This window comes from Crocodylus porosus, unplaced genomic scaffold, assembly GCF_001723895.1.
Source record: "Crocodylus porosus isolate Cpor-Errol unplaced genomic scaffold, CroPor_comp1, whole genome shotgun sequence".
Classification (NCBI taxonomy): domain Eukaryota; kingdom Metazoa; phylum Chordata; order Crocodylia; family Crocodylidae; genus Crocodylus; species Crocodylus porosus.
Window position 1 is genome coordinate 12,581,132 of NW_017728925.1, and position 12,187 is coordinate 12,593,318.

General features: G+C 38.2%; 1 protein-coding gene across 1 annotated transcript in view; it reads right to left on the minus strand.

Annotated features, from left to right (window-relative positions):
- The window catches only part of SETX (senataxin), a 40,962-nt gene that overhangs the window by 14,542 nt on the left and 14,233 nt on the right, over positions 1-12,187 (minus strand). The window contains 8 exon segments of the mRNA XM_019541113.1: positions 1,170-1,343; positions 1,683-1,850; positions 2,397-2,626; positions 3,752-3,928; positions 4,675-4,777; positions 5,181-9,806; positions 10,682-10,772; positions 11,706-11,877. Coding sequence (XP_019396658.1) covers positions 1,170-1,343; positions 1,683-1,850; positions 2,397-2,626; positions 3,752-3,928; positions 4,675-4,777; positions 5,181-9,806; positions 10,682-10,772; positions 11,706-11,877 — 5,741 coding nt within the window.

The following is a 12,187-nucleotide window of genomic DNA, read 5'->3' on the forward strand; positions in this document are numbered from 1 at the left end:
GTGAGAGGCAAGGATTTTTGTGGGTGATATCTTTTATTGGATCAGTTGCATGGCTGGGATGGACCATAGACAAGGTTTTGAATGCAATGCGTTCTTTTTCAGGTCACTTTGTTTAAGTCTATTCCAACCATTCACTTGGTCCAATAAAGGATATTACCCACAAAAATCCTTGCCTTCACTGCAGGGGTTGTCAGCCAGGGGTACACGTACCAGGGGTCCATGTCTGGCCGTTGAGGGTACACTGACCCAAGAAGGTTGAAAACCCCTGCTCTACTATCAGGAGATTACTACAGTTAATTCATACCTGTGTGAAGGCAGCTAGTAATTTAACAGAACTATGTTTCAGAAAACAAAATGTGATCTATTTGCATATGTAATTGTTGCCTCATATAATACATGATCTGTTTTTTGTTCATTTAGGTAATGCATTCTTCAGCTTTGCTAGCCAAGTTTGCAATACTTCTATCCAAGAAAAGCTTTTCTTTTCCTGAAGCACATTTTTATTAGAAGCACATTTTTGTTAGAAGACTGCAAAAAAAAAAAAAAAAAAAATGCAGTGTCCACATGACTGTGGAATTAGTATCTGCTCTGCAGAAAAAACCTTCAGAACACTGCTGCCTAGTTTAGTCCTTGCTAAATTCACAACAAGCACAAACAAGTACAGGAGGGAAAAAAAAAAACAAGAAAGCAAATTAAATGTCAAAGCATATTGCAAGAGAGTTTTATCCTTAATTTGAGTTGCTCTTAAACTTAAAGCAAACCACATTCCAGCAGCTTTTCAATATATATATATATAAAAATAAAACAAGCAAACAACCTTCCATCCCAAGTTTAGAGACATGCTTAACAAGCAGAAAACAGATATTAGCACAAAGGAAGAAAAAGAATCAGCAATGACGACTTAAAATTACAAGTATAAGTACTTATTAATAAAGACTATAACCCACTGACAAACAATTTACGGCATGTGCTTTCTTGAGAAATATATGAAAACAACAAGCATCAAGCTTGAGTTCATACTAACTATACTCTTCAGAGAAAATGTAGCTTACTCTTCAGCCACACAATGCCGTAACTGTACACATGCTTTATCCATAATGTGATACTATAAAGGGAGCTGCCTTCTAGTTAACCTTCAAACGTTGCCCATTTATGAACAAACTTTAAACATACGATCTGTTCATACCCAAAGGATTTTTTATATTTTGACATTTTTCTTTGAATTCAAGGATGATCTTTTTCATGAGCTCGTCAATAGCAGCATTGGATGGTGCACAAACCAGAACACGATTTCGCTTGATCTTGGCATTCATATTTTGAGCTGGATTCTCCTTCCCAAACTTCTGTGGGTTAATTAACAAAGAAATCAAAACATGTTGTTGAGTCTAGTCTGTTCATTTCAAATGACCGACCAGTTGCACTTCTCTCAATCTGGCTGGCTTACTCAGAAAGACATTTCATTTCCAGTGTTGTAGCTAGCATCCAATGAAAACCTCATAGCCTCTTATGCCGTAACAAAGAGCTTTAAGTGAAATAATTACATTTCCTAATGGCTACAACAACAAGTACCACATTACAGCAATAATTCCATTTACTATGCTAGATTATGGACTTGTTTTTGCTTTTTCTTTTGGGCAAGCAAAACCAAGTACCCAAGGTGATTATAGTTCCATACTGCATACCTCATTTAAGATACGGAACAGGAGTCCAACAATAGTTTTTGATTTTCCTGTACCAGGTGGTCCATGAATCAGGCAGATTCTAGGAAGGCCTGGGTGCTGCTTCACCATGGCATAAGCAGTTTCAATAGCTTTCTTCTGATCTTCATTGTATTCTTTATAGTATGATGTCTACAGGGGAAGAAAAAAAAGGAACACTGCATTACCAAATCAAATAATTTTCAGGTGTTTCTCCTCATGTCTTCAGGATGGAGAGCCTCAAGGGTACACAAGTTTTTGAGCCTGGGTTTGCTTTCTGTATACAAATGCCTGATCTGGAAGCTGCAAGGAGAAGATTGTTTCCTCTCAAACCTATATTCCAGGTTACCTTTTTTTTTTTAAAACCAATATCTCTCCACAGAAGAGTAGACAACCAAATGCTTCTTTGAGAGAGCTACTAATACAAAACTGCACTCTAAGTCATAACAATAAAGTCTCCTAAACACATGTTCAACCTCTTTTATCTGTACCCCAAATTCAATGCCAAGACAGAGTTTGAAACTGAAAGATGTTTTTTCAAACCTCACTCAGCTTCCCAATACCACATTCAGTCAGGCCCTAACCTTTTATCTGACTTTTCTAAATTAAAATGCAAGAAGCCTGATAAAATAAAAGGTACGGATTGGCCTACGTTTCACACTTTCACTAGCATTACTATTTAACTTGTAAAGGACTTACAGTTCTCTCAGAAGCAGTACTCAAATCTCTTGGACAGAAGTCATTATAATTTGGATGTATGATGGCTTTAGCAAGAGGACTCCTACCCAACAGTAGCAGACCTCTGAACTTTCGTTGTGTAGTAACTAGAGAGCTGACCACTTCACATTTCACCTGCTGATTTATGTAGGATGACAAATTGCCTCGTGTTTGGACAAAAAGATGACAAACAATACGCTGCTCATTTTGACCTGTACAAAGAAAGGAGGAAAGAAAGTATCATAACAGTAAAAGGATCAATTCAAAGTACATTGGGCTGTTAGGACCAGATGCTGCTTGATACAAGAATACCAACAAGCAAGTCGACTGTGACCATTATCTTTACCTCCCATTGCTTTACTTTGTTGGGCAAGCAATAACATATGCTACTCTTCTACTATTAATTTTTCAATTGTAATGGTTACATTTCCTTTCAAACAGCTGACTTCTGAAACTCCATGCTCATCTTCTAGAAGATACTTAGCATTAACCAGCTGAGTTCATGGGAGTTGGGGGACCAGACCTACAAGATGCTGAATGCCCACAAGTGCACATAGACCTTACTCACCATTAAGTTTTGGCTTTAAAGCAACTTTACCCAAGAAGTTTTGGATATCTGCTGTAACAAGCTTATAAAAACTACATGGGAGACGTGTGGGTTTGACTCTTGGCCTGTTACAGCTCTTGTAGCTGTAACTGGGAAAAAGCATTTAAACTTCTGTTTGGAGGAGGAGTGTGTTCAATTCAACACTTTCAGTCAGCTAACAACAGAGCTGGATCATTCCAAAAGGAATCCCATTTTTATCACAGTAGCTAAAAACACGCCACTATGAAAAGAAGAAAACTTAGGTGTTAAAATATAATAAGGCACACTATTACAGAGAGAGTAACTGTTTTCTAGTGATTCCACAGATGTTTAGGAATAGTATCTGGAAGAAATTTGCAATGTCTAAATAAACCATTACCACCAATAACAAAAAAGAGCCATTTTTAAGTTTGAAACTACAAACCTAGATGGAAGGTCTGATCAAATACTCACAGCGATGCTTGAACAAATGTTACAAACCATTCTGCTCAGAGACCATTTCAATTTTAAAAGGGAACTCAATTTGCTATTCAGTCAGCTAGATAACAAGTTTGGAGCAAAAGTTCTTGCTAAAATGGAATGCCAGAAAATAAATGCCAAGAAGTTAAACCTGCATCAAGAATGGACTCTGTGAAACATGCTGCTGTAAGAAATAAAATGACTTTATTAAAAATCATCTCCTGCAAAACTCAGATGTTCATTTCCCAAAGGACTAATAATGCTACACCTTCTCTTAACCAAGCTTGCTTACCTCGTTCTGTGAAATGGGTACGGGAGAAGCGGGTCACGTGACCAACATGACGCACAGGATGGCAATCCATCTCACTTTCCTCTGCCAAGGGGTTTTGCTTTTCACGCACAACCAGAAAAATCAAATCTTCCTCCTTTGGATGAAGCTGCTTGACCAGATCCCTTTCCCGAATGTAAACTACCAGGAATAATGTAAAAATTCAAGTAACAGCCATCTTGCATGTGGATGACCTCGGAATTTTTAATTTATTGTGTGCACTTATGAATTATGCGCTTACTAACTGTTGAAGCACTAAAATTATTTGAGACAAGACTATATAGAAAGCATGATCTGCTCAACCCCAAGGGAATCGCAAGCCACAAAAGGAATCAATGCAAGGAGTATAATTTAATTCCTGATTCCCAATTAAAATGCGTGAAACCAAAGCAAGACAAACTATTTCATTCCTTCTCATTAAGAAACCTGTTATCAAAACAAAATTCTAAGTGGACAAAATCCAACATATTCAATATTCAAAAACCAACCATTACAGTGAATCATTTTGAAGCATATAAAGATATTTTTGCCATATATTTTCAGTCTTAGGGAATATTTTTAAATATATATTTAAAAATCAACAATACTCTCTCATAAATTTGGGGTTTTGCATATTCAATGTTAGCTCATAAAGCAAGAACAAAAGCTTTTGCCATCTGCCACTGGAAAGGTGCATTTTTCCTGGCAATTTCTTCCTAGACATTTATAACCACGCTCACTATATGTGAATAGGTATCAGACCTGGCTCATTGCTTCAGCATGAATCAAGGCTTGAGGTGTGCACCTCTTCCACCTTTTTCTACTCCTCTAACTTGTAATTCATTAAGGCATAATGACATTGTTCTTTTTCATCTCCCAAAGTAGCAAGGCTTCATAAATATTCTCACCTGTAAATTCAGCTTGATTCAAGTCAGCAGAGAACTTTTTTAAATGCAAATGATAAGCATTCTTCTCTTTAACCTTCTGACTTTCTTGCCATTCTTGTGCCAGCTATACACAAAATGGGGGGAAAAAAGGAGCAGAAACTTAGCTTTTTTGCCTTTGCAAGTCACCTTGAAGGTGCACTGAATTGCTCTGCTGGAGCGAGTGGGAGAGGAGGTGATGCAGGAAACAAAGCAAAAAAGACCCTCATTTTCTTGATCACTGAAGTGTTCTACAGTATTTTAGATCTTCAAACTTCTTCCTACAGAAATGTACAAACGTTCTAAGATTTTCTTTTAAATCGTAATAGCATACATAGCATTCTTAGAAATTGAGTTAAGAGGACATGCAACATATAGTTGTCCTAAACTTCTCTATATTTGATGAATAACAGCCCATTATAAAAGACAGAAAGTTGGGGAGAAGGGGAAAGGAGGAAATAGTTTAAAGGCGAAACAGGTAAATTACTTACCGTTTCAAAGGCATTTAGCATCATCAAGGGGAAAAATGTGTCAAAATAGTCATTGTATCCTTGGAACTTGACAGGAACAGATGCCACGATTGCCTGAAGAAGGTTATTTGGAGGTCCAAAACTGCCAAAGTTGGCAAATATCTCATAATTCCATTTCAGGACTTCTTTAACAAAAATAGTAGGATCACGCTGCACAGTGACAAGAGTATTTGACTGTGGGAAGTAAGAGACCCGTTTTTCTTGCCCTACACAAGTCTGAGCGGCAGGCCAACCCTGGAAATTTGAAACAGCTTTAGTCTGCATGTTCTGGGCCCGGAGAACATTGCTGGAATTCTGGGGCCGAAGAATACTGTTGAAACTTGGGGTCTTGAACACCCGATTCTCTGATGATACAGCTTTTGGATTCACTGGCTTGGATGCTGCAGGTTTTACTGCATTAAGTTTGTTTTTTGAAACCAGGGAAAGTTTTGAACTATTTTCAAGATCCTTACTGAGACTGGCACTCCGCGAAGAAGAGTTTGAGCTGAAAATTTTGGTAGTAGGAGGTTTGACAATCTTTGGTGGCAGAGGCTTGACAAAGAGATGATCTGATGAATCAATAAGAGAATGCTTACTACAAAACTCCCCTGTTTTTTCCACCTTCTCTGTACAGTCTTTGTACTTACACATCACAATACTGGAAGGCTCATTCTGCAACAGGCTTTCAGCAGCATTTCCTTCCATCTCTAGTGGCTCTTTACTAGGAAGTATAATAATGTTTTCCACTTGGGAACACATTTCCATATCCACAGGATCTGACTGAGTTAAAAATAAGTCATCGTCATCATTTTCATTCAATTTAAACATGTTCTCTTTTAAACTTGCCTCCTGACACTGAGGTGGTAACAGGGAAGTGGCCTTGACAATGCAGTCTTTTTCTGCGGCTTCACTTTTACCCTCTGCAGTTAAAGGGGAAGGAAAATATGGCAAAACAGGAATTGCAGTATTGTTGCCTTCTGTTTTAGAGGTGGGCTCTGCAGAAGCAGGCATTTTAAACATAGGTACAGGCTGGACTTCCTCACTCTCAGATGAGCAACTTTTTCTCATTTGTATTTTGTCCGGGGTAGAAAGACAACCAACTTGCTCAGATGTTCTTTGACTGGTTCTTGAAGCAGAAGCCAAGTCAAAAGCTGTAGGTTGCTGTATAGCAGCCGTCGGGTCTGCCCTTTTAACTATTCTTTTGCTTCTACTCCCAGAACTTCCAACCCGATTTTTCCCTCTGCCCTCTTGTTTGGGCCTCGTCTGCCTTAAAAACTGCAGATCTTGGGACGCCAGCATTTTTTTATTATTTTTGACACGAAGATTCCGGGGATCAATTAATATAGTTTTTTGTTTCTGCGGAACCGTAACTGCTCCAGCAACTCTGCCATAGTTACGTAGTTCGGCCATACTCTCTAAAGACCGCTGAGATAACTCAAAAGCTTTGCGGGGTGCCTTTTTCAAACCAAGTTTTTCTGCAGTTGATGTTGGTTTAGGACACTGGCGAACTTTCTTTGGAGGAACTACAGCAGGAGTTGACCTGCAGGGTTCAGTATTTTTACAACTGGCCTGAGGCAATTTTTTGCTTTGTGTAGTTTTAAGATTCATTTTTCTAGGACTCCTGCAAGCTGCTCTTGCCACTTTGGATTTTGCTAAACTTTTACTTGGACTTGCACTGCCTTTTTTAACAGCCAGCTTCTTAGCTAATGATGCTTTTGATGTAGATGTTCTGAGTTCTGTCAGGCTTGTTTTTGTTGTACCACGTTTAGCAACAAGATGTGTGTAAGAACGCTCCACTTGATCTGCTGCATTTCTCTTTGTAGCAGGTTCCTGACTAGTTAACTCGGATTTTATTTCAGCTGTACCAGCTTTCTTCTGATAAAAAACAGAACTTATCTGCTTTTCAGCATCCTTGGCTGCTTGTTCGATGACATCATCGCTGATGTAATCTGTATCATAGCCCCATTCATTTGTCTCATCTTCCAACTCTAAATTATTTGAAGAACAGCTGCCTGCTGAAGGCATCTGCTCGCGGACTTGATTCACATTTTTGTCATCCATCTGAGAATCTTGCCAAACTGAAAAGACATCATCTTCAGTTTCAAATTCAAAATACTGAGATTCATAATCCTCGTATGGCAATGGGGAGCTATGACTCTTCATCTGTTCTTTCTTGCTCACACCATCAGAAACACAGGCAGATGTTAAAGGCTGCTTTTCTGGACATATGCTCTCATCTATTTTTCCAGTTTGCTTCTCAATAACTATTTTTTTTTCATCATCAGAAGATGAATCTGAAATGATAATGACTTGATTGTTGGGACAATCAGCATCGAATGAGGTCTCATTACTTGGGCCATTAGAAGAAGATCTAACAGCACCTTTTACTTTCCTCATTATGTCAGGCAGACAATGCTGTGGTTCAATTTCTTGGCTTGAATCAAGAGAAAAGTTGACACCTTTGGTATAGGCAGCTAAAGATAGTTTGTGAAGGTCTCTATCGAGCTGAGAGTCTGTTAAGGTCCTAGACCCAGAAATCCTATTCGCTAAATCACATGCAATCACTTCTTTACTCTCATCATTTTTTCTCTCCAAAACCCCTTCTCTTTTAAAATACCTGGAAATTGTTAGTGGCCTGTCTTCTGATTCTCTCTTAATTGAGTGTGGACTGATTTGAGGGGTGTTACTAGGCCTCCCCCCTTCACCACTAGATATAGGTGGAATACTAACACCCACTGAAATTTCAGCCACGTGTAGTTTGCTCACAATTTGTTCTTTGCAGGCATCTTGCCTTGGGTGTAAATTGCCAAAATTAGACTGCTCTTGGCCTGAAGACTCTGCATTCAAGTCTTTATTTAACAGACACTTTGACAAAGAACTTGATCTTCCTGCATGGGATATTTTTTTTGACAAGTTACCTATAATCGCTGTACATGGAATATGGTTATCATCATCACCACCCACTTCATTTTTAGGCAAATTAACCTCTTTTTTAAAGAAACTTGAAAACTCTAGTTGTGCATTATTTTTTTCTTGCTTAGCAGACAGAGGCTTGATCTCAACAATACCATTCAGACATCTGCCCTCCTGACTTTCAGGGCCTTTTGGAGTATGACAACTAATTGGCATTTCACCTTCACGCGCAACATTCACTCCCAGATCTTTGCTACGATCTTCTTTTGCATGCATACTCTCAGGACGAGACTGTGGTTGGTCTGTTCCTGAATTTGGCGCATCATTTGCTTTGTTTTTCTTCAAATGTGGTGATGACTTCATTAACTGCAATAATTTTGTGGCCAAATCACCTTTCTGTACACTGGTTTTCAAATTGCTGAGTTTATTGTCATCTACCTTAAAACTTGAGCAGGCATTAAGGGAGAGACTGACATCTTTTTCATTTGAGTTGCAAACGACTTCAGAAATAATACAAGGCTGAGCAGTCAGACACGCTGGCAACCTGGCTCCTGTTTTACAATTGGCTTCCAACACCCCACAGCTTTTTCTATCAGAACAGTGGAGATCTGGGCTGCACACCTGATTAAGTAAGGTACTGTTCTTGGCATAGTTCTCTACTTGGGGGTTATTTTCATTATTATGGATATCCCTGTATTTGTCTGTTGTTACAAAGCTAGTTTGACCTTCATGCTCCACAGCTGACCCACTGAGTTCTTTTTTAACATTTGTCAAAAAGCAGTCGGTAGTTGCATAGGAATTGTAGGCAGATGGTATTTTATATTCCTCTTCCGAAGCATCTCCTCTTCTCGGGGAAGGACTCTGGGGACAAACTTCATCTCTCCTACATGCTGAAGAAAATGATGGGCTGAAGTCATCCTTGGGATGTGTCTTCATTTTACATCTGTCATCAGATTTCCCCCTCTCTTGCTTCATAAGAACAGCAGATGAAGTTGTACAGATTGAGCTGTTCTCCAAAGGGAATGAAGAACTTGTGGATTTGTCCTTTATACTTTTTATTACCTGCTTTAAACAGGTTTGTAATTCTTGGGTTTCCCGGCTGCTCAGGTGCCAACCCAGAGAAATGTTTCCACGGAGAAGCAGATTTAGTTTGTCTAGGTATTGCTTGCAAAGAGTTTGCTGCCCTATTTGGTATCCTTCTCGAAGAAGGCTGCGTATCAACTGAACACATGCATACTGCACTGAGTTAAAAGACTGAGAGGATATTGCTGGTGTTTTTTCACCATGCCGCATAAATGCTACATTTGGGAGTTTAGAACATTTCACTATTGCTTCCACCCACTCTTGTGAGCTGATCCACAACAAATGCAGACACTTCTTATTTCTATGTAGCTCAATAATCGACACTAAAATCAGGATGAAAAATTCAGAGACTTTGTCACACTGCTGAACTCTTTCATTGAGAACGGCTTTGATTTCTGAGCAGAGATGGTGAATGACCTCTACAATGTAGGCTACTCCCAAGTCCTTGAGATCCATAAGTGATTGAACAAAAGGGATGAACCACAAAAATGTACTGTTATGGACTCGCATATCTTGGCCAATATCAGACTGAAGCACATTGGCCAATGTCTGCATATCTTCATACATATTGGGGCAATAATCTGGACAAATGGCAGTCTTCCACCCAGCGTCCTGGGGAGGAAAAAAAATTGAAAGCCTTAGCATAAAGTACTGCATCACTTGTCTTGCTTTGCTATATCTTAATTTTTTTTTTTAAACCAAAAGGTAACTTTCTTCCACAAAGGTTTGTCAAATAATTTGTAGGCACAATGACTTGGCACAATATTCCTATTCAACCTTAAAATCAATTACTAATAATATTATGTCCATGGCATATAGGATACCACAATGAAGCTCTAATCCTAAAGTGTAACCTACAAAAATGCTTCCCTAAGTCCCAAAACACTAATCACTATGCTGCTATGATCCTGCAGCTCCCACATGGTCAAATGAACTACATTTAATGGATTACAGACTTTCTACAATACATATGAGAGAATATTCATGACCTAAAAAGAAACAGATTCATTGAGGTGCACGTTGCTTCTATCAGAAACAGTAAAGAATGTATACATTACCTACTGATCCATACAACCATAAGACAAAACACTTATAGTTGATGGCATCCTTTAATATCCCCCAGGTATGGAACATTGAAATATTAAAACAATATATTTTTACATCTACAAAGCATTTGTAAAGGGTTAAAATATTTTCAAGTACAAACACTTGCCTCCTAGTCCCCTTGCCAATTTTTCCATATTATTAAACAAAGGCCTAATTGTATAAAAAATGCCTCTCCTGCAACAGCCAGCTGAAAGATAGAGGAAGTGACCGACTATTCAAGATAAACAGTGAAAATCACTACAAAAAACTGATGTTAAAAGCATAAAATTCCAAACAAAGTCTGTTTCAGTTAGTTTCCTTAGACCACATTTGTAAAATACATGCAACTTAAATGACTAATTCACAAAATAGCCAAGAAAAGAAAGATGTGCCTTTTATACCTTTTTGGGCTTTTCCGTGTTGTAATTATAGACAATCTGGCTACAAGTAACCATATCCTCCCCGTACTCTGACTCCGGTTCAGTTTTGGGTCTAAAAAGAAATAAGTTTTTTCAAACCATGTACAAATTACTCACGACTTGCGTAACATGCGACTGGACAGGATAAAAAAATCTGCTTCCTCAAACAATGTTTTACTACTGCGTGATAGAAATGATACAGTGTTTTGGGGAAAATATTTAATATTTCAAAAAGGATAATGTTTCTCTAGTCTGTGCATAACAGAAAGGTGCCTACTTGTAGTGAACCCTTATTATTAAGTTGCAGACTTGACTGACAAGCACCAAGAAGAAACACAATACCCAATAACTTTGATTTAGGCACAAAAACGTCATTAGCCCAACTAATATACGAGCACAAAATCCATTATACAGCACAATAATTATTTGCGTATAACATTTTTTAAATAACACCTCAGGGTACCACAGCACCCTGGCTGAGAATCCCTGGTCTAATGTATGGCCAGACAAATGTCCCTCAAACCACACTTGTGTGTGTCAAACAGTCAATCTGTTAACACTAAACCTTCCAGGAAAACAACAGATACCCGATATCTTGAAATATTTCCCTTCAGAAATGTAAGACACAATGTTATCTTTCCAAGTATATTTCTGGTGATTATATTTTATCATCATTTTGAATGGTAACACACTCAGAAAAAAAACTAAAACTCTTTTTTTAGATACTCTATAAGACGCATGTGAGAACCATCCAAAAGATTTAACATGAGGTCCACCAGTTAATTAGCAGTCATCTAAAATTACAATAAAAGCTGGAGTTATAACATCCTATTTACAATGCTGTCAACTCTCAAAATTTTATCACGTTTCATTTAGCTCCTTGCCATTTTCCCCCCAACAGGTTTTAGAGCATTAGTGACAAGATGAAGAGATCAAATCACCACTTCAATGTTATCTGAGTACTGTAATGGGTTATAAGTCCATACTTTTAAAAACTTGAACTGACCTCCTAGAGCTATTGCGTATATTTTGTATTTCGTTGTTGTAGCTCACATTGTTGATTATAGTTTGAAAAGCCTGGACTGGATCAATCAGTTGACCCCACACTTTAGAACCCAGTTGATCCAAAATCACCATGAAACAGTGCAGCGCTGGCCAGAAGGGATCAGCATTATCATCTGAAATGTAACAGTTTAAGATCAAGAAAAGCTGAGATGCAACCATCTTGGATATTTCTAAAGTCTGCAAAAGATGAAGTGAATTTATTTCTATTTCTCAGCTTTTGTTAGACGTTACAAAAGTAAATTACAAAAATTGTCTAAAAATATTTCAGTCTAAAAATGCCTTTCTGGTTAAACAAGATGAGGGAAGACTTAAAAACGCTTTCTTTGAAAACACAAACGCTTCTATTTTCTGAGACCTGCCCTAGAGTTCCTCCTACAAAGGGAAATTATTTGGGGAAAAGGGTGTGTAAGTTACATGAATGAC